The sequence below is a fragment of the Rhineura floridana genome, chromosome 6 (genome assembly GCF_030035675.1).
Source record: "Rhineura floridana isolate rRhiFlo1 chromosome 6, rRhiFlo1.hap2, whole genome shotgun sequence".
Lineage (NCBI taxonomy): Eukaryota > Metazoa > Chordata > Lepidosauria > Squamata > Rhineuridae > Rhineura > Rhineura floridana.
This window is the reverse complement of record NC_084485.1, coordinates 86,377,517-86,400,143: the sequence shown is the minus strand read 5'-3', so window position 1 is coordinate 86,400,143 and position 22,627 is coordinate 86,377,517. Positions and strand designations below refer to the sequence as shown.

The 22,627-nt window shown below is 44.2% G+C and overlaps 1 protein-coding gene across 7 annotated transcripts in view; it reads right to left on the bottom strand.

Annotated features, from left to right (window-relative positions):
- The window catches only part of LOC133387661 (cytochrome P450 4B1-like), a 42,413-nt gene extending 23,112 nt beyond the window's left edge, over positions 1-19,301 (bottom strand). For 3 of the 7 annotated variants that reach the window (XR_009763530.1, XM_061632889.1, XM_061632894.1), the window contains exons 1-5: positions 19,060-19,301; positions 16,391-16,532; positions 3,758-3,805; positions 2,452-2,496; positions 1,040-1,167 (exon numbers count right to left, since the gene is read on the bottom strand). Coding sequence is in view for 6 of the 7 variants with exons in the window: in XM_061632889.1 (XP_061488873.1) it covers positions 1,040-1,167; positions 2,452-2,496; positions 3,758-3,805; positions 16,391-16,532; positions 19,060-19,245 (549 nt within the window). In the remaining variant the exon portion in view is untranslated. Of the gene's footprint in view, positions 1-1,039; positions 1,168-2,451; positions 2,497-3,757; positions 3,806-16,390; positions 16,533-17,105; positions 17,198-19,059 lie in introns of those variants that run through there. The other 4 variants (XM_061632890.1, XM_061632893.1, XM_061632892.1 and 1 more) reach the window with 3 other exon arrangements.
- Positions 19,302-22,627: the final 3,326 nt, after the last annotated feature.

Genomic DNA, 22,627 nt, shown 5'->3' with positions numbered 1-22,627 from the left:
GTGATCTTGGTGTGTTGTTGTGTATGTGTGTGCTTTGTTGCCTATATTTTTAACTTTATTTCAAAAATAAAATAAAATTCTATGAGAATCATTTACTTTGTTAGGCAGATTTCTAGATAACATGCCTTGATTGTTGGTGTTTCCTCAGTGAGAGCTAGTTGAGAATCAATGTGGAATGAGATACCCATCAGTGCTTGAGAAGGGTGACACCTGCCCACTAGCTAAGAGAAAGATGTGTGTGTGCGAGAGAGAAAGAAATATCAGTTTACAATTCAGAGTCAGAGGTAGAGCTATGAGCTGGTTGATGGCAGGGTCTCTCTCTCTGGTGACCTGTTACAAAGCCACAGATCTGCTGCCTTGTAGGACTGCCTCTTTGCCTTCACCTGCTTGACTTGTGTATTTGAAAATAAAGCAAATATCACAAAAATGCCCCAGACATTTTGCTGCCTGAAGCAGAACCCAAGTGATGTCCTAAGCCAAACCTTGGGGCCAACACTAAAAAGGTACCAGTTCCTGCTTTCATGTATCTCACCATCAGGATGATGCCTGAAGGAGGTCACTTCATCCTGCTGCATGGAAATGCCAAACTTGTACTCTTTCATCCAAAGGAAACCAAACCTGGTAGCAGTGGCAGCTGGTGGCTCCATGTCATTGGGCAGTGGAATCCACTCTGGGTTTTACTCTGGACTTTCAAGGAGCTGCCCACGGTGCTGAAACGTAAACCCAAAATGGGTTTAGCACCTTAGACAACTCCTTGAAAGTTCAGACTAAAACCTAGAGTGGATTCTATTGCCCCATTAACATGGTGTCACCAGCCACTACTGCCTGGTAGCTCTGCCCCTGGACTTCCTGCAGCTCAGGGAGGCAGGAATGCAACAAGCAGATGCTTGTTGTGAATAAGCTGTGAATAATCAACACCTCGGATCAAAGTTTCCAAACTAGATGGTACCCGGACACAAAGTATATTTGCCATGCTGATATTTGATTTAGACTTTCAGTCAGAACTAAGAGTTTGTTTGTTTTTTAACAGTTTACTTACCAGCATCACTTGGGCAGAATCAACCATCAGTGCCACATATGACTTTAAAATATCACTGTGAAATGCTGGAGTTAACAGTTGGCGGTGCTGGAACCATTTGGGCCCATCTAAAACCAGTAGCCCTTTCCCTAATAGAGAAGAAAAACTAGTCAAATCCCTTCTGTTATTTATGCTCTGCAGAGCATGTCTGAACAGAGACATGTTTAAAACCACTTGAGCAGAATTAAAATTCTGTGCTAATACCCATCCAAACCTGCCAATACTAGTTCCGCATTTTGTACTCTGAATAAATGACACATGGAGAATGTTGACATTAATGTGGTTCACCATTTGGTCCCCACCCTGGTATTACAAAGGGTGCAAGTTACTGCAACCATGGTCATATCTGAAGGTGTAGAAGAAAGGAGCAGCACAGAAGGAAGGAGACATGGCAGTAGTGATGGAGGGAAACAAAGGGGTATGCTCTGACAGAAATTAGACACTGCCATTTGAACCAGGCATTCAAAAGACTTGGCATAATATACTGTATTTACTTATATCAAAAGTGTCTAAGGAGCTGCTCGTACATTGTCCTCTCAAGAAGATTACCAAGCTCTTTAGAACAGACACCGGTGATCTGATGTGAACAAAATCTCTTGCAGAAATGGAATGTGATGATGGAATGTGCACTTCCTTAACAAGGTCAGCCAAGGGTCAGAAGGTTTTATATGAAATGACTAATTTGCTTGAAACAGCAATGTGAGCCTGGCCCCCTTGACCCATTGGAGCTATGTTGCTGTCACATATGTGTAATGCAAGCACCCTTAATACAATCACAATTCATACATATCTCTTATGCTGTTCTTTGGAACTCAGTGTTCTGATTTTAACATATAGCTTGATGGTATGCCATGGGTGGAGTATTTCCTTCTCAGAATTAACCAATCATTATTATTTTAGCATCCAGTCAAGAATAACACCCCAAGAAGCATCCATAATTTAATTTATTTAAATCTGGAGTCCCCAACGTGGCACCACCAGACACATACCCCTTTGTGCCTGACAAGGCTCCCTGACCCTCCCAATTCTTGCCACCCTGGGTTCTCTCTAGGAGGAAGGGCAAGAAATAAATTAAACAAATCTTTATTTTTTTTTAAAAAACAAAGGTTTGTGGTGTTGGGGGGTGCTTGTTTTGGGGGAGGTAGTCTGCTCTGTATTGTGCTTTATTTTGTCTATGTTTTATTTGTTTTGGAATGTGTAAGTGTTTTTCCTGTTCTGGGGGGGGGATTCTGAGAATTGCCAGTTTTCCTTCTGTGAAATGAGTATTTTGTGGTGCCCACAACAGTTTCTTAGGTTTCCAGATGTACCCCCTAGGGCTAAAGCTTTAGGACCCCTAATTTAAATGTAATAATAAAAAACATGATCGTTCTTACCAATCCATGGGAGAAAAAAATTGTAGAAATCAAGAGCCTTTGGATCTGCAATATCCAAAAAGGATGAGAACATTGAGCAATGACATTTTGTATTTTGCAGGACATTAGAACAGCATAGTAACTTTGCCTACTCTTCAGACACTCTAATAGATTGTTGAAGCCCTTACCCAACCCATCTGAATGTTTGCCATATTATTCTTAAGAATGTATGTTATGAAGAATGTTGCAGAAGGTGTAAGACAGTCAAGAACTGAAGTGACCTTCAAGTAAGGTTGGGGATAGGAATCCTATTGCAATCATACCACTTCATAACAGAACCCAGTTTGTTCTCATAAAGCCTTATTATACAGAGTTTTCTTACAATAGCTGTTGAAGAGGTCTGGCAAACGTTTTCCTAGCACATGAAGTATTAGCCTTCACCTCAGGGTCAGAATCTGCAGTTGGCATGACTAGACAACTCACACCCTAGTAAGGGGCCCATTGCCAAATCCTGGCCTTGCTCTTCCTCCTTGGTATTGCTGCCTTATCATCTGGTCTCTCCAAGCAACCAAACAGTTAGAGGATTAAGGATAAGACCATGCCTTGTGGGAGATGGTGCCAGCTGAGCCCAGAAGGACACACAAGTGAAGGGACTGTGGTAAAGTGGTGAGGGGTTAGGGTTGCCAGGTCGGAACCATCCAAAAACCTGAGAAAATGGGGGCGGGCCCTAGTGACATCACAGGGTGGGCCCTAGTGACATCACAGGGCGGGCCCTAGTGATATCATTAAACATGATACATTGTATCAACCACAGTTGCTTGGAGCATACCATTCAAAAAAAATTCTCTGGAGATTAAAATAGAAATCTTACCTAAAATAGGGTGTTCCTAGGTCCATCTGAAGTGACAAGGTCATTCTTTCTCACAAGCTTAGGGTGATGCAAAATGGAAATGGACTGCCTTCAAGTTGATCCCAGATAGGGTCTTCATGGTAAGCAGTACTCAGACAGAGGTGGTTTACTATTGCCTTCCTCTTGAGTCTGAGAGTCAGTGACTGGCCCAAGGTCACCCAGGGAGCTTCATGGCTGTGTGGGGATTCAAACCCTGGTCTGCCAGGTCACAGTTCAACGCCTTTAGGGAACATTTAATCTAGCTTACTTGCTTCTGGCAAGAAGGGTTTATGTGCCCTCAGGCCAGGCCATTATTGGAAGAAAGGAGCTTAGTGTTGCAGAGACGTTAGATGGGAGCACAGATAGATGCCCCTGAAGGCAGCAACTGTAAGCATGCTTATTAAGGAACTAAGCCCCATAGAACTCAATAGGACTTACTTCTGAGTAGATATGGTTGCAGCCATGTTAAGGACAAGGGAGGGCATTCTAGGCAAAACAGACAAATAATTGGGTGTCAGAACATATTAAACCAGAACTATCACTAGAAGCTAAAATGATGAAACTGAGGTTATCATACTTTGGACACATCATGAGAAGACATGATTCACTAGAAAAGACAATAATGCTGCGAAAAACAGAAGGGAATAGAAAAAGAGGAAGGCCAAACAAGAGATGGATTGATTCCATACAGGAAGCCACACACCTGAACTTACAAGATGTGAACAGGGTGGTTCATGACAGATGCTCTTGGAGGTCACTGATTCATAGGGTCGCTATAAGTTATAATCGACTTGAAGGCACTTAACAACAACAACAAACCTCCCTGATAGACTGTGGGAATGCTGTGGACACAATATATTTCAACTTTAGCAAAGCTTTTGACAAAATGCCACATGATATTCTGATTAGCAAGCTAGCTGAATGTGGACTGGATGGAACAGCTATTGGGTGGATCCACAGTTGGCTACACAATCATATTCAGAGTGCTAATCAATGGTTTCTTCTCAACCTGGGGGGGGTAACTAGCGGGCTACTATAGGGCTTGGTCTTGGACCCAGTGCTCTTCAACATTTTTATTAATGACTTGGATGAGGAGGGGCAGGGAATGCTTATCAAACTTGTAGATGATGCAAAATTGGGAGGAATACCTAATTCCCTGGAAGACAGAAACAAAATTCAAAGGGATCTTAATAGGCTGGAGCATTGGGCTAAAAACAGCAGAATGAAATTTAACAGGGATAAGTGTAAAGTTCTACACCTAGGAAAAAGAAACCAAATGCAGTTATAAGATGGGGGATACTTGGCTCAGCAATACTACATGCAAGAAGGATCTTGGGATTGTTGTTGATCACAAACTGAATATGAGCCAACAGTGTGATGTGGCTGCAAAAAAGGCAAATGCTATTTGAAGCTGCATTAACATTTGGAGGCAATATGCCTCTGAAGGCCAGTTGTGCTTATTTATTTTATTTATCTATTAAACTGATATCCCGCCCTTCCTCCCAGAAGGGTCCTGCTTGCAGGCTTCCTATTACGGTTGGGGTGAGGAACTAGATGTTCTTATGTCCTTAAGGGAACCTGGAAACTACTGAAAGGTACCAGGAGAACAGATGGACCCAACTCCTGCTGTGCAGCTCCCAGCACGGGCGGATGAAGCAGGGTGGCCAAGGCAAACTAAGACTCCGAGCCCTGGCCTGAGGCAGGATTGGACCAGATGCGAGGATCCGCTTCATTTACCCAGGAATGTTGGATGCAAACCCATGGGTGCTCTCTAGCCCAGTGCTGTCTGCACTGGCAGCGGCTCTCAGGGCTTCAGGCAGGGGTGTCTCTCAGCCCTACCTGGAGATGCCGCTGAGGACTGAACCTGGGCCCTTCTGCATGCGCAACAGTTTCCCTAAAAATAAAGTAAGATTCTAGTCCTTATGGTTCTGAATGAAGGGTGATTTAAACAGGGAGCTGCTTTATACTGAGTTAGGCCACTGGTCCATCTGGTTCAGCATCAGCGCTGTCTACAGCGACTGGCAGCGACTGTCCATGTTCTCTGCCACTGAGTTACGGCCATCTTCCCTTGATTTAAAAGGGGGGGACGGGCTGTGGCCTGCAGGTCCCCCAATATCACCTGCTCCACAGGCTCTTCTCAGGCGGGAGGGTGTTCAGCACTGGGCAGTCTCTGCTTGAGGAGAATTTTGAAAGTGCACATTGGGCAGGCTGGCAGCTGACCCAAGGCATCTCCTCAGGCCACTGACCCACAGACAAAGCCAGCTGGGGCCTCAGGTTGATTTGGCTGCTGGTGGTCAATGGCTCTTGACAGACAAAAAGAGGCTTCCTACTCTGCTGCGGGGGGCTTTGCACGCACACTGAGAGGTTTAACTTCCAGAGTCTTGAGTGGAGGCAACTCAATGCTGAAAAAAGACTAGAAACTTGTTAGCAGAGTTAGGTTTGGGATCAAGAGCAGACCCAGCGCTGATGTGTGTGTTTGTGTGTGTATGTGTGTGTGTGTGTGTGAGAGAGAGAGAGAGAGAGAGAGTGAGTGAGAGAGAGAGACTTTCCCTGTGAAGTAGTAGACTTTTACGCTGCAGCAATAACTGAGGATTCAGACTTAGTAAAATAAGGAACAGCTTGCTTCATTGAAGGAAATACACAATAGATAGGAAAGGGATTCTAGTTCTAGTAAACTACCTGCATTGGAGGTTCATGGACCTGACATGGCCTTTGCCCTTATGCTGCAGGTGAGAGAGACAAAGCAAAGACATCTCTTCTCTTCAAGAGACAGAGAAGAAGCAGGAAGGGAGAGAGTTGGAAGGTGTGGTCGGCATTCCTAAGAGGTATCAGTTTTCAGGAAGGAAGATGAGCATATGACCAAGGGAAAGGCACAGCCTAGCAACCTGGAGGTCTCCTCTCTGTCTCCCTCCAGACGTGGAAACACCCAAACCGAGTTGCATTTCCACAATTCCAACACAAGTGATGCTTAAAATGGAAACTGTGATTTATCAGGGACAGGGATTAGGAAACAGACATTGTTCCTGGGGAACCTGGCCTGGTTTTCCCTGCCTTCCATCTGCAAGATTCTTTCTTTATTTTAAGACCCACTCTACACCCACCTGTTCCCTGGGCTGCCAGCTTTCTTTGGGTGGCAGCCAGAAATTCAAGACGTAGAACTTTCATTGTCACAGAGATGAGGGGATGGGCCTGTTCACCTGCTGAAGTTCCATACACACACAACCCAGCTGGAAAAAATCACATGGTAACCTCATCCTGCTATACATTTTGCTTATTTAAACATTTGGTTTTCAACAATCCAAGGAGCAGTGGCAGACATGGAACCACCAGCTTTCCACAGTCAGAAAAGGAAGAGGGGGGGCCCAGGGTGTGAGAGTGTGTGTGTGTGTGATGGAATTTCCTCCCCCAAGGTGTGGTGATGGCCAGAGACTGCTGAGCCCCATCTCTCAGGCCTCTCTCTCTCTCTCTCTCTGGCCTCTCAGGCCTCTCTCTCTCTCTCTGGCCTCTCTCTCTCTCTCTCTCTCTGGCCTCTCTCTCTCTCTCAGGCCTCTCTCTCTCTCTCTCTCTCTCTCAGGCCTCTCTCTCTCAGGCCTCTCTCTCTCTCTCTCTCTCTCTCTCAGGCCTCTCTCTCTCTCTCTCTCTCAGGCCTCTCTCGCTCTCGCTCTCTCTGGCCTCTCTCTCTGGCCTCTCAGGCCTCTCTCGCTCTCGCTCTCTCTGGCCTCTCTCTCTCTGGCCTCTCAGGCCTCTCTCGCTCTCTCTCTCTCTCAGGCCTCTCTCTCTCTCGCTCTCTCTGGCCTCTCAGGCCTCTCTCTCTCTCTCTCTCTCTCTCTCTCTGGCCTCTCAGGCCTCTCTCTCTCTCTCTCTGGCCTCTCTCTCTGGCCTCTCAGGCCTCTCTCTCTCTCTCTCTCTTCTCTCAGGCCTCTCACTCTCTCTCAGGCCTCTCTCTCTCAGGCCTCTCAGGCCTCTCTCTCTCTCAGGCCTAGGGTTGCCAGGTCTCCGGTTTTCTGCCGGAGTCTCCGGCAAAAGTGGGCCGTCTCCAGCCTCCGGCCATATTTGGTGTGAAGAGGCCGATCTCCGGCTTTTGGACGTCCCCCTCAGGCACGCATGCGTGATTGACACGCATGGCTGCTGGGTGGAGGAGCGGCTGCGATGGGCGTTTCTGGCTGCGGTTTGCATTGCGGCCGATAGAGCAGTTTGGAATCTCGTTTGGAAGCAGAAGGCTGCTGGGTTGCAGGAGCTGGAGCAGGTTGGACTGCGGCTGATTGCAGAGAGAGAGAGAGAGAGAGAGAGAGGCCTGAGAGAGAGAGTCCTGAGAGAGAGAGAGAGAGAGAGGCAAGAGAGAGAGAGAGAGAGGCCTGAGAGGCCAGAGAGAGAGAGAGAGAGGCCTGAGAGGCCAGAGAGAGGGAGGCCAGAGAGAGAGAGGCCTGAGAGAGAGAGAGAGAGAGAGGCCAGAGAGAGAGAGGCCAGAGAGAGCGAGAGCGAGAGAGCCTGAGAGAGAGAGAGAGAGGCCTGAGAGAGAGAGAGAGAGAGAGAGGCCTGAGAGAGAGAGAGAGAGAGAGAGGCCTGAGAGAGAGAGAGAGAGAGGCCTGAGAGAGAGAGGCCTGAGAGAGAGAGAGAGAGGCCTGAGAGAGAGAGAGAGAGGCCTGAGAGAGAGAGAGAGAGAGAGGCCTGAGAGAGAAGAGGCCTGAGAGAGAGAGAGAGAGAGAGAGGCCTGAGAGGCCAGAGAGAGAGAGAGAGAGAGAGGCAAGAGAGAGAGAGAGAGGCCTGAGAGAGAGAGGCCTGAGAGAGAGAGAGGCCTGAGAGATGGGGCTCAGCAGTCTCTGGCCATCACATCAGATCACCGGTGTCTGTTCTAAAGAGCTTGGTAATCTTCTTGAGAGGACAATGTACGAGCAGCTCCTTAGACACTTTTGATATAAGTAAATACAGTATATTATGCAAGTCTTTTGAATGCCTGGTTCAAATGGCAGTGTCTAATTTCTGTCAGAGCATACCCCTTTGTTTCCCTCCATCACTACTGCCATGTCTCCTTCCTTCTGTGCTGCTCCTTTCTTCTACACCCTTCAGATATGACCATGGTTGCAGTAACTTGCACCCTTTGTAATACCAGGGTGGGGACCAAATGGTGAACCACATTAATGTCAACATTCTCCATGTGTCATTTATTCAGAGTACAAAATGCGGAACTAGTATTGGCAGGTTTGGATGGGTATTAGCACAGAATTTTAATTCTGCTCAAGTGGTTTTAAACATGTCTCTGTTCAGACATGCTCTGCAGAGCATAAATAACAGAAGGGATTTGACTAGTTTTTCTTCTCTATTAGGGAAAGGGCTACTGGTTTTAGATGGGCCCAAATGGTTCCAGCACCGCCGACTGTTAACTCCAGCATTTCACAGTGATATTTTAAAGTCATATGTGGCACTGATGGTTGATTCTGCCCAAGTGATGCTGGTAAGTAAACTGTTAAAAAACAAACAAACTCTTAGTTCTGACTGAAAGTCTAAATCAAATATCAGCATGGCAAATATACTTTGTGTCCGGGTACCATCTAGTTTGGAAACTTTGATCCGAGGTGTTGATTATTCACAGCTTATTCACAACAAGCATCTGCTTGTTGCATTCCTGCCTCCCTGAGCTGCAGGAAGTCCAGGGGCAGAGCTACCAGGCAGTAGTGGCTGGTGACACCATGTTAATGGAGCAATAGAATCCACTCTAGGTTTTAGTCTGAACTTTCAAGGAGTTGTCTAAGGTGCTAAACCCATTTTGGGTTTACGTTTCAGCACCGTGGGCAGCTCCTTGAAAGTCCAGAGTAAAACCCAGAGTGGATTCCACTGCCCAATGACATGGAGCCACCAGCTGCCACTGCTACCAGGTTTGGTTTCCTTTGGATGAAAGAGTACAAGTTTGGCATTTCCATGCAGCAGGATGAAGTGACCTCCTTCAGGCATCATCCTGATGGTGAGATACATGAAAGCAGGAACTGGTACCTTTTTAGTGTTGGCCCCAAGGTTTGGCTTAGGACATCACTTGGGTTCTGCTTCAGGCAGCAAAATGTCTGGGGCATTTTTGTGATATTTGCTTTATTTTCAAATACACAAGTCAAGCAGGTGAAGGCAAAGAGGCAGTCCTACAAGGCAGCAGATCTGTGGCTTTGTAACAGGTCACCAGAGAGAGAGACCCTGCCATCAACCAGCTCATAGCTCTACCTCTGACTCTGAATTGTAAACTGATATTTCTTTCTCTCTCGCACACACACATCTTTCTCTTAGCTAGTGGGCAGGTGTCACCCTTCTCAAGCACTGATGGGTATCTCATTCCACATTGATTCTCAACTAGCTCTCACTGAGGAAACACCAACAATCAAGGCATGTTATCCAGAAATCTGCCTAACAAAGTAAATGATTCTCATAGAATTTTATTTTATTTTTGAAATAAAGTTAAAAATATAGGCAACAAAGCAACAGGCCCATCCCCTCATCTCTGTGACAATGAAAGTTCTACGTCTTGAATTTCTGGCTGCCACCCAAAGAAAACTGGCAGCCCAGGAAACAGGTGGGTGTAGAGTGGGTCTTAAAATAAAGAAAGAATCTTGCAGATGGAAGGCAGGGAAAACCAGGCCAGGTTCCCCAGGAACAATGTCTGTTTCCTAATCCCTGTCCCTGATAAATCACAGTTTCCATTTTAAGCATCACTTGTGTTGGAATTGTGGAAATGCAACTCGGTTTGGGTGTTTCCACGTCTGGAGGGAGACAGAGAGGAGACCTCCAGGTTGCTAGGCTGTGCCTTTCCTTTGGTCATATGCTCATCTTCCTTCCTGAAAACTGATACCTCTTAGGAATGCCGACCACACCTTCCAACTCTCTCCCTTCCTGCTTCTTCTCTGTCTCTTGAAGAGAAGAGATGTCTTTGCTTTGTCTCTCTCACCTGCAGCATAAGGGCAAAGGCCATGTCAGGTCCATGAACCTCCAATGCAGGTAGTTTACTAGAACTAGAATCCCTTTCCTATCTATTGTGTATTTCCTTCAATGAAGCAAGCTGTTCCTTATTTTACTAAGTCTGAATCCTCAGTTATTGCTGCAGCGTAAAAGTCTACTACTTCACAGGGAAAGTCTCTCTCTCTCACTCACTCTCTCTCTCTCTCTCTCTCTCTCACACACACACACACATACACACACAAACACACACATCAGCGCTGGGTCTGCTCTTGATCCCAAACCTAACTCTGCTAACAAGTTTCTAGTCTTTTTTCAGCATTGAGTTGCCTCCACTCAAGACTCTGGAAGTTAAACCTCTCAGTGTGCGTGCAAAGCCCCCCGCAGCAGAGTAGGAAGCCTCTTTTTGTCTGTCAAGAGCCATTGACCACCAGCAGCCAAATCAACCTGAGGCCCCAGCTGGCTTTGTCTGTGGGTCAGTGGCCTGAGGAGATGCCTTGGGTCAGCTGCCAGCCTGCCCAATGTGCACTTTCAAAATTCTCCTCAAGCAGAGACTGCCCAGTGCTGAACACCCTCCCGCCTGAGAAGAGCCTGTGGAGCAGGTGATATTGGGGGACCTGCAGGCCACAGCCCGTCCCCCCCTTTTAAATCAAGGGAAGATGGCCGTAACTCAGTGGCAGAGAACATGGACAGTCGCTGCCAGTCGCTGTAGACAGCGCTGATGCTGAACCAGATGGACCAGTGGCCTAACTCAGTATAAAGCAGCTCCCTGTTTAAATCACCCTTCATTCAGAACCATAAGGACTAGAATCTTACTTTATTTTTAGGGAAACTGTTGCGCATGCAGAAGGGCCCAGGTTCAGTCCTCAGCGGCATCTCCAGGTAGGGCTGAGAGACACCCCTGCCTGAAGCCCTGAGAGCCGCTGCCAGTGCAGACAGCACTGGGCTAGAGAGCACCCATGGGTTTGCATCCAACATTCCTGGGTAAATGAAGCGGATCCTCGCATCTGGTCCAATCCTGCCTCAGGCCAGGGCTCGGAGTCTTAGTTTGCCTTGGCCACCCTGCTTCATCCGCCCGTGCTGGGAGCTGCACAGCAGGAGTTGGGTCCATCTGTTCTCCTGGTACCTTTCAGTAGTTTCCAGGTTCCCTTAAGGACATAAGAACATCTAGTTCCTCACCCCAACCGTAATAGGAAGCCTGCAAGCAGGACCCTTCTGGGAGGAAGGGCGGGATATCAGTTTAATAGATAAATAAAATAAATAAGCACAACTGGCCTTCAGAGGCATATTGCCTCCAAATGTTAATGCAGCTTCAAATAGCATTTGCCTTTTTTGCAGCCACATCACACTGTTGGCTCATATTCAGTTTGTGATCAACAACAATCCCAAGATCCTTCTTGCATGTAGTATTGCTGAGCCAAGTATCCCCCATCTTATAACTGCATTTGGTTTCTTTTTCCTAGGTGTAGAACTTTACACTTATCCCTGTTAAATTTCATTCTGCTGTTTTTAGCCCAATGCTCCAGCCTATTAAGATCCCTTTGAATTTTGTTTCTGTCTTCCAGGGAATTAGGTATTCCTCCCAATTTTGCATCATCTACAAGTTTGATAAGCATTCCCTGCCCCTCCTCATCCAAGTCATTAATAAAAATGTTGAAGAGCACTGGGTCCAAGACCAAGCCCTATAGTAGCCCGCTAGTTACCCCCCCCAGGTTGAGAAGAAACCATTGATTAGCACTCTGAATATGATTGTGTAGCCAACTGTGGATCCACCCAATAGCTGTTCCATCCAGTCCACATTCAGCTAGCTTGCTAATCAGAATATCATGTGGCATTTTGTCAAAAGCTTTGCTAAAGTTGAAATATATTGTGTCCACAGCATTCCCACAGTCTATCAGGGAGGTTTGTTGTTGTTGTTAAGTGCCTTCAAGTCGATTATAACTTATAGCGACCCTATGAATCAGTGACCTCCAAGAGCATCTGTCATGAACCACCCTGTTCACATCTTGTAAGTTCAGGTGTGTGGCTTCCTGTATGGAATCAATCCATCTCTTGTTTGGCCTTCCTCTTTTTCTATTCCCTTCTGTTTTTCGCAGCATTATTGTCTTTTCTAGTGAATCATGTCTTCTCATGATGTGTCCAAAGTATGATAACCTCAGTTTCATCATTTTAGCTTCTAGTGATAGTTCTGGTTTAATATGTTCTGACACCCAATTATTTGTCTGTTTTGCCTAGAATGCCCTCCCTTGTCCTTAACATGGCTGCAACCATATCTACTCAGAAGTAAGTCCTATTGAGTTCTATGGGGCTTAGTTCCTTAATAAGCATGCTTACAGTTGCTGCCTTCAGGGGCATCTATCTGTGCTCCCATCTAACGTCTCTGCAACACTAAGCTCCTTTCTTCCAATAATGGCCTGGCCTGAGGGCACGTAAACCCTTCTTGCCAGAAGCAAGTAAGCTAGATTAAATGTTCCCTAAAGGCGTTGAACTGTGACCTGGCAGACCAGGGTTTGAATCCCCACACAGCCATGAAGCTCCCTGGGTGACCTTGGGCCAGTCACTGACTCTCAGACTCAAGAGGAAGGCAATAGTAAACCACCTCTGTCTGAGTACTGCTTACCATGAAGACCCTATCTGGGATCAACTTGAAGGCAGTCCATTTCCATTTTGCATCACCCTAAGCTTGTGAGAAAGAATGACCTTGTCACTTCAGATGGACCTAGGAACACCCTATTTTAGGTAAGATTTCTATTTTAATCTCCAGAGAATTTTTTTTGAATGGTATGCTCCAAGCAACTGTGGTTGATACAATGTATCATGTTTAATGATATCACTAGGGCCCGCCCTGTGATGTCACTAGGGCCCACCCTGTGAAGTCACTAGGGCCCGCCCCCTGACATCACTAGGGCCCGCCCCCATTTTCTCAGGTTTTTGGATGGTTCCGACCTGGCAACCCTACTCAGGCCTCTCAGGCCTCTCTCTCTCTCTCTCTCTCTCTCTCTCTCAAGCCTCTCTCTCTCTCTCTCTCTCTCAGGCCTCTCTCTCTCTCTCTCTCAGGCCTCTCTCTCTCTCTCTCTCTCTGCAATCAGCCGCAGTCCAACCTGCTCCAGCTCCTGCAGCCCAGCAGCCTTCTGCTTCCAAACGAGATTCCAAACTGCTCTATCAGCCGCGATGCAAACCGCAGCCAGAAACGCCCATCGCGGCCGCTACTCCCACCCAGCAGCCATGCGTGTCAATCACGCATGCGTGCCTGAGGGGGACGTCCAAAAGCCGGAGATCGGCCTCTTCACACCAAATATGGCCGGAGGCTGGAGACGGCCCACTTTTGCCGGAGACTACGGCAGAAAACCGGAGACCTGGCAACCCTATGAGGGGTACACTTAGGGAGCAGAATCCAAGGGTTCCTCAAAACCTAGAACCGCCACTGCTTCTACTGAGTGATAAAGACACATGTGAATCACACAAAATATCAGCCTTCTACCACTCCATCCCCTTTACTTAAGATGTCAAATGCTGTTGTAGGGAGCCATTGCTGATGAGCAAGTATATCCCCTGTTGTGGCTAAAGGCCTCTGGGGATGTGATTTTGAATGGTATGGTAACCTTGTGGCAATGTACATTGGATTTGTAGTCAATAAAATGGTATATCTCTTCCCTTTTGAGGTCTGGATTTCTGTTCCTGATATAACCCTGGCAAAGCCATACACGTGGTTGTGTTGGGTATGAGTCTTTTCAAAATGACAGGTTGGTTGCAGTACTTTGTGGTTCTGCCACTGACTTGGGCCAAGGAGGATGGGCGAAAGAAGAATGAAAATTGATTAGTGTGAGAGCAAGTTAGAGGATTTTAATAGGACAGTGCCAGATTTACTATTCTTTTATGATAAAATGCCAACTTCTATGCCTTTCAGTTAAGTTCAGGCTTGGAATATGATTATGGCAAGCACACTGACACTAATCTTGGTAGAATTAACAAGTGAAAACCTATAAAATGTTATGAGAAAATTTAATTGTAACTGTAAAACACAGAGGCTGATATTCAAAATGTTTCAAAGTAGTGATATAGTTGTGGCTTCCCTTGAGCAATCAGCTCTTTATAGAGCCACAGCTCCAAGTACAACCTGAACATATCTTATGTAAATTTCCTCTAATCACAATCAATAAGCACTTTATTAATGGTAGACTAATGTTTGCCACCCCACACATAGAACACCTTTCTGGATTTAGAATAGCTGTGTGTATTTTCTGAGGTAAATGTTTTGCTTTAAAAGAAATGTATATAGGGATTCATGATGTGGAATGTAAATGGTTAACTATGTAAACTGCATATCCTTTCTCCTAGGAGCTGTAAGGTAGGTATATTAGGACAGCAGGAGACTTGGCTATCACATTATCTGCCAGTTATATTCTGTCAACACAAGGAGAGCTTTCAGAGCAAAGTTCTGTTTACATATACAGACTCAGTTGATTGAAATTTTGTAAATTCTTGTTGGACAAAACAGTGGTCATTCTACCTCATTCTGTTGGACCACAGTTGTGGGCCATGGGGAGGGAGAATTCTGTCCAAATTTAAAATGATTAGCTATAGGGAGACTCTGCTTCAGCATAAAAGGTAGGTCTCAGACTACAATATAGATCATGGGAGTCAGTTGGGAGGAGAATTGGTGTATGAAGCGAGAATAAAAGAAGTGGGTCGGCTAAAGAGGATGAAGCCAAGTAAAGGATATTGTGGCTTAAAAGGGCTTGGGAAGCCTGAAGATAAGCCAAGACCTGAGCTAAAATTATTAGCTGGAGAGGGAGAATTCCGCAAGAGACCGCCTTTGAGAGAGTTCAGAAGCAAGAGTCAGTGGGGATTGCTGAGTCAGCAGAGGTTGCTGGACCAAGATGAAAACTTCGGCAGGAGTCCTGGAGCAAGCTTGAGAGTCTCCAGAGGCAAATGGTCAAAGACCAGACTGAAGACTATAGCTATAGTCCCCAGTGCATAGTTGTTTAGGGTTAATAGGCCGCCCTGGGCTCCTGCTGGGAGGAAGAAGGGATAAAAATTGAATAATAAATAAATAAATAAATAAGAACATAAGATCCTGTTGGATCAGGCTAATGGCCCATCTAGTCCAGCATCCTCTTCTCACAGTGGCCCGCAAGCAAGACCTGAGTGTGATAATAGGGCCTTTCCTTCGCCTTGATTCACTATTAAACTCCAGAAGAAGACCTGAGTGCAAGAGCACTCTCTCCTCTTGCAGTTTCCAGCAACTGGTAAGTGGGAGCATACTGCTTTTGACCATGGAGGTATAGCATAGCCATCATGGCTAGTAGCCATTGATACCCTTATCCTCTGTGAATTTGTCTAATCATTTGACTGGATTAGGGTAATTGGCTATTGGTCTGCATAGGGAGAGGTAGTGGATCGCTCACAGATATCTTTTTAAAGCAACAGTAACCTAGTACTTTAAATCAGAATGCTTAACAGTAGCCAAATAAAGTTCAATATACAGTAACCTTTCAAATTAGTATAACCAACAGTTTTTATTGTTTTTCAAAAATAAATGTTATCTCACATTGTTTTTTTCACTTTAAAGGGGTGCCTGTACTGTTTTGTGCATAGCTTAAACACTGCTACTGGAGGAGGAACTAAGGTTTATTACTGACCAGTAATTTAAATACATGGTGGCAAGGGGGGAAAGCATTAAGCGTATAAGTAAACAGTGATAGTACTAGGTTCTTGATATTTTGGTGGCAGTATTGGTGGGAACCATCACAAGCTGTTGTTGTTGTGGGGAGAGGTTACAACTTTGTTTTCAATGTCTTGCCTACATATATATGTTTTTCTATTCACGTCAGGCAGGCTACTGACATATAAGGAACATGTCCAGAGGGTGTAACAACCCCCATCAGGCTACCAGAGTATGTGTGTGGGTATACCCAGGGGGAACAAGCTTTTGCAATAGAGCAGATATGGGAAACATATGTCCATCCAGAAGTTGGACTACACCTTCCATCATCCCTGACCATTGGCCTTACTGACTGAGTCCAAGAACATCTTGGAGGGCCACTGGTTCCCCATCAACCAAAGTTTAGTTACCAAATGGCATACGTAAAGGATAGAAAGCTGTTCGTGTTGTCTGAAAATGGAGCATTTTATTACCTCCTCTGCTGTATACAGCCTTAGCATAATCTGGATGGTAGATATTGAGGAACCCTAAGAAAGCTCCAAACCACAAGGAATGACCATAGGGATGTTTCTCTGACCAGGACACCATTGTGGTGAGTTCTCCAATTCGACCAAGCTGTGGTAATCAAAAAAGATAAAATAGTATTATATTAACCTAGGTGTGGGCTATCCACTGTTAGGCCCATCTGATGGTCTTTCGTCAGCCTGATAAACACTACATATAAAGATAGTTTCATAAGCAATACACTGGTATAACAAACTCCATCCAGGCATATCCACCGAAAATGTTATGACGTAATAAGCATTTGAGTTTTCCAGTGAGGCTGAAGAATTATTCTACCTCCTTATTTGGCAGAGAACTGTATGAGCAGTCAGAACAAGGAACTGAAGTGTATATGCCCTTACACCCCAAAATAAGCTGTCAGCTATCCCATATCATACATCTTCTATCCCCTTTGAAAAGCACCAGCATTCTCTCTGATCAAAAGCATATAAACCTGCTTTAAAGTCTGAGGCCCCCAGGCCACTGGGGATTTGCCACTCCATAATAAACTTTAAGCTACCACAAAGCATACCTGTCTGACACCTTCCCAAACTATCCTGTTAATCCTGTTAAACCACAGACTGGTCAGGTTTCCCTCCTGAGCATAGCAATAATTAGTTCTTCTCAGTACTTTTCATACACTACCTCAGTCAGTTAACAGCAGCCCTGAAAGATAAGCTAGGGTTAATATTTCCATATTGCAGATGGAGTAGCTGAAAGAATAGTGGTTTGTCTAAGTCCCTTAGGCTGCAGTCCAATATACATTTCAGAGCTTGGAAAAGTTATTTTTTTGAACTACAACTCCCATCAGCTCCAGCCAGCATGTGCTGGCTGGGGCTGATGGGAGTTGTAGTTCAAAAAAGTAACTTTTCCAAGCTCTGCATTTACCTGGGAGTAAGTTGTATTGAATCCAATAGAGCTTACTTCTGAGTAGACATGTATTGGATTGCAGCCTTAGCGTGTCATGGGTGAAATGAGATTTGAAGTGGAAGCCTCCCAGTGCATTCTTAGCCATTATATTAAAGCAGCTTTCTTAAGGGAAAACTCAATGTCATGCTGGTAGACCTGTGTGTTAGACAAGCAAGTCACCAAATTCCTGTTAAGAGGAAGTAGGGATGGTGAGATTTGCAGCTGTTTGCTTGTTTGCCAACCTACCAAACTGGTTGATTTCCATGAGAGTGCTAGTGAACTTAAACAATATAATGTTTTTAAAAAAATTAGGATGAACTTAACACTGTTTTCAAATCCAACATATATATATGTAACTATAACTTCTTATACTAATGTTACTCTGCTTATTGTCATTGTTTTGGACTTGCCTTGCTGATTGAGGTGATAATGATAGCCATTCATTTTTATGTTTCTTGTCCTCTCTTCCTACCTATATATCTCTCCATTGTGGGAGGGGGGGTTAAGGTAGTAATGCTTAATGGTAGTAGTAGCTTTATTTATTTATTTATTTTATATCCCACCCTTCCTCTAAGTAGGAGCTCAGGGTGACATAAGTACATAAGCAAATGACTTTTAAAACAACAAAATATTCAAAATCACTATGTATGTGTGAATGACACAGATAATTTACTAGGGGGTATTACTATAAGGTTCGTAAAGCTTGCTTTATTCACTTTTCCTTGGAAAAAATAATTCACTTTGGCCACAACCACATGAATTAATACCATAGTAGAAGTCAACAGAAAGATGATTGAAAAAACTCAGAAAAGAAGGAAATGAAATCAAGACATCATTTATCTAAAGTAAGCATTTTTATAACAAACATTTTTCAAATAAAAATATTTTTAAATAAAATACCATTTGTTTGTAAAAATCATTTTCTTTTCAAAAACAATTTTCTTTAAAAAAAAACTGTATTCAGTTTAAATGAGATGAGACTAAAGAAAATGTGTGCACTTCAGAATGACCTCAGTTCTGTACATCAATCTCTGACACTGTGCCTCTGAGAAGCTCAGAATAACTTTTATTTTTCTTGCTCCTGGGGGTAGATGGCTGCATGATGATGGGCAATCAATAACAGCAGAAATACTGTAAATAGCTAAAAAGATAGGAATATATCCATAGTGTAAGAGATGATCACACTACTATCAGGAGAACCAAAAACATTAACCTTATTTTTGCAAATTGCCATACTGGGCAGAAATTGTGCAAACTTAAAATGCAAACTGCTACAGACCGAGTTTTGAGTATTGATAGTGCAATATACAGGCACAGAGCAGTGAACCCCATCTCTGGTGGGAAGGAGCTGATTTAAGGCACAGCATGGGTATAGTGGTCAGGAAGAGATGCTGTACCAGAAGGAAATATCACCACGGCTAGTAAGAAACAGTTTCTGGGATAAAGTGCAGACAGGCACATCTAGCATTATAAGTTACAACATGCCCCATCCTGCTTTATAGGAATCCATACTCTAGCTCACAGGTCATGGCACAATAATGTATAGTTTGCCCTTTGTCACCCACATCGTAGCTGCTCACTAGCTGTCTGACACCAGCAACAGCTCTACATTTGGGATGTGTCATTCCACAAACGGCACCAATACTCTACTCACTTTTTCTGAGTTCTGTTTTATTGTATGAAACCCTACCTCGTTGGTGTGGCCATAAAACCAATGCTTCGGAGGGCCTGGAAAGCTCTCCAGAGATCTGAGCAGTTTCTGCCTCCTTCGGTATAGCTGGGTGACTTTCAGGAGCACACTGATTAGGCAGAAAGTAGCAGCTGCATAAAAAATCAAGTAAAAATTTAAAACCAGCCCAGGCAAGGTGAGATACATTTTGTTCAGTATAGAAGTCCCTTCTCTGGGAGCAGCTTCTGAGTCTCTCTGTCTGTTTAAGTATAGTTGGTTACAGCCCATACGCAATCCTGTTGCAGTGTCTTAAGTGAAGGTGATAGGCGGGGACACCCTAGATATCGTATTTCAGTAGTCTGGAATTAGAACAGCAGGAAAGCACAAAAGCAGGACTACAGCTGAACATCAAGAAGACTAAAATAATGACAACAGAAAATTTATGTAATTTTAAAGTTAACAATGAGGACATTGAACTTGTCAAGGATTATCAGTATCTTGGCATACTCATTAACCAAAATGAAGACAATAGTCAAGAAGTCAGAAGAAGGCTAGGACTGGGGAGGGCAGCTATGAGAGAACTAGAAAAGGTCTTCAAATGCAAAGATGTATCCTTGAACACTAAAGTCAGGATCATTCAGACCATCGTATTCCCCATCTCTATGTACAGATTTGAAAGTTGGACAGTGAAAAAAGCGGATAAGAGAAAAAACTCATTTGAAATGTGGTGTTGGAGCTTTGCACATACCATGGACTTTGAAAAGGACAGATAATTGGGTGTTAGAACAAATTAAACCAGAACTATCACTAGAAGCTAAAATGATGAAACTTTGGACACATAATGAGAAGATATGATTCACTAGAAAAGACAATAATGCTGGGAAAAACAGAAGGAAATAGAAAAAGAGGAAGACCAAACAAGAGGTGGATTAATTCCATAAAGAATCAACCTGAACTTACAAGATCTGAACAGGGTGGTTTACAACAGATGCTATTGGAGGTCGCTAATTCATAGGGTCACCATAAGTCGTAATCGACTTGAAGGCATATGGATGGATGGACTGCCTTCAAGTCGATCCCGACTTATGGCTACCCTATGAATAGGGTTTTCATGGTAAGCGGTATTCAGAGGGGGTTTACCATTGCCTCCCTCTCAGGCTAGTCCTCCTCAGCTGGCTAGGGCCTGCTCAGCTTGCCACAGCTGCATAAGCCAGCCCCTTCCTTGTCAGCTGGGGGGCAACTGGGCTCCTTGATACTATGCAGCTTGCCCACGGCTGCACAGGTGACGGGGCAAGTAACCCCTGAGCCACTCACTGTGGGGGTGATCTTTAGCTGGTCCTTGACACCCTAAGACACGAGCAGGGATTTGAACTCGCAGACTCTGGACTCCCAGCCAGGCTCTCCTCCCCACTGTGTACAACCACAAAATTAATACCAACAGCACAGCTCAGCTGGGCATGAGAAGCCCGAGTTGATCAGTAAGCCCTGGCCAGGGGAAGGGTCCTTGATGGCTATGCCTAAGGTATGAAACTTCAGTCACTGAATTAGACAAGAGCTAATTGCAGAAACTTTTTGTTTGCTGTTGTGATTCATCTGGCAGATACCGTGATCTGAGGCTGTGCTTATGCTCTAGCATAGGGTGAAGGTGTTATGCAATGAAAGGTGTAAGAGCCCAATTTCTGTTGTCATTTACTATGCCTATCTCAGCTCTTGCATCTTTAATAGCTGTGCAGAAGAGGGCATTTCAGCAGGAATTTCATGCTGAATTTTCTCCTCTATGTGGATGAGTCCAGTCCTCTTTTTTTAAAACCTGGCCCACACATACAGGTTAGAAAGTTCAGTCATGTTTCCCTAGCAGTGATATCTAATGCATGTTTGCTCAAAGATAAGCCTCACTAAATTGAATGGAACTTACTCATTTGTCAACAAATATTGAATGGCAGTCTCAGGATACAAATCCCCAATGATAACTAAATCCCACTGAGCTCATTCCTGAGGAAGATCTCACAGCATGTGAAAATGATATTGCTGAATTTTCCTTGAGAAATGCCAGCTTCACCAAGGAGCCCAAGATTTCCAGTCCCAAGATTCTGGCTCTCACCCAGAACTAATCTGGCCGCTGACCCAAAGGTAAATACAAACATAAAACAGCTAGGCTAAGGGATTTAAACTTTTTTGTGAGTGCATAGTTGCTTCGCAACACTGTCTGAAGATGTCCAATATAGCCTTCTAAAATTGCATATTTCATGGATCAAGAGGGCATATATCTGCACAAATAGCATTAAAAGATAAATGAGGGGTGTAGGGTGGACTGATTTAGAGGTCATCTGATTTCGGATAGGGAGTCTTAATTCATTCTGGACGTTGCAACTTTATCTGCTGCCATTAAACATTTCTAAAAAGATTGGCAAGGTTTCAGCCATGACTCACTTAACAGAAGTGTTTTGTTTTAGAGTGGCATGAGACAAACTAGGACAAAGTTTCTGCAACTTCTACACAACTATTAGAAGGAGGAAATAATTGTGCAAGCTGCATCTTCTGAAGTTCTCTCTTATATGCATCTGTTAAAAATGCAGACACCCTCTCTTGTTTTACAGGAGCCTAGGAATGGGTGAATCTGTCAGTTTTGACAATTTCTCATTTTTTCATTTTTCAGTTCTCCACATTTCCACATCAGTTCACAATATTTTTTTTTAAAAGTCCTCATGAAAATTCATCAATATTTTAGTGCAATTTTCTCCTAATATACACATTTTGTATGCAATTTTGCCTACTGTACAAATTTAGCAAAACATTATTCCCTAATACAATACATTTTTGTATCTGTTTTTGCTAATAGGTACATTTTTAAGCACACTTTGCCCTTGTATTATACAGCCACAAGAGTGGCTGTATACTATAGCCAGCATGGATTTTTCACATTCCACAATGTTAAATTGAAAATACCCCCTATGCCATTCTGATGCTTCCCATAAGCTCATTTTTAAGCAAAACATTACAAAACCTATAGTCCTGAACTCAGAAACGCTTGCTTAACAACCCTCTCAATTTTCATGGCAATACACAAAACAGTGAGAATCGAGATTTCAAAGTGTAAAAAGAAAGTGAAAACAAACAAACCAACCCCTTTTGGACTATTTTCTGTCAGAGTTCTCATAATTTGTTGAAATTTAAAAATCAGCTATGTTGACAAAGTACCTGTAATCCTATTACTGATCTTGCCCCATACTCTGACCTTCATCTTCTGCAGTTTAAAAGTTAAAAAAAATGCCTGGCTGATTTTTAATTAATTTAAGAAATCTAGCATTGAAGTCAATGATATGGCTGGGCATGCTCAGTAAGAACCATCAGTGTTTTAAAAGCCAGACTCACCGCTGCTGGGCTTGGCTAATCAGGGGGCCTCACCCACACCAGACATTTATTTCACTTGAGACAGTCATGGCTTCCCCCAAAGAATCCTGGGAAGTGTAGTTTGTGAAGGGTGCTCAGAGGAGACTCCTATTCCACTCACAGAGCTCCAGTGGCCACTCTGATTGAAGCTCTGTGAGGGGAACAGGGCAAGTGATTTCACCGGTATTCTATTCTGGTT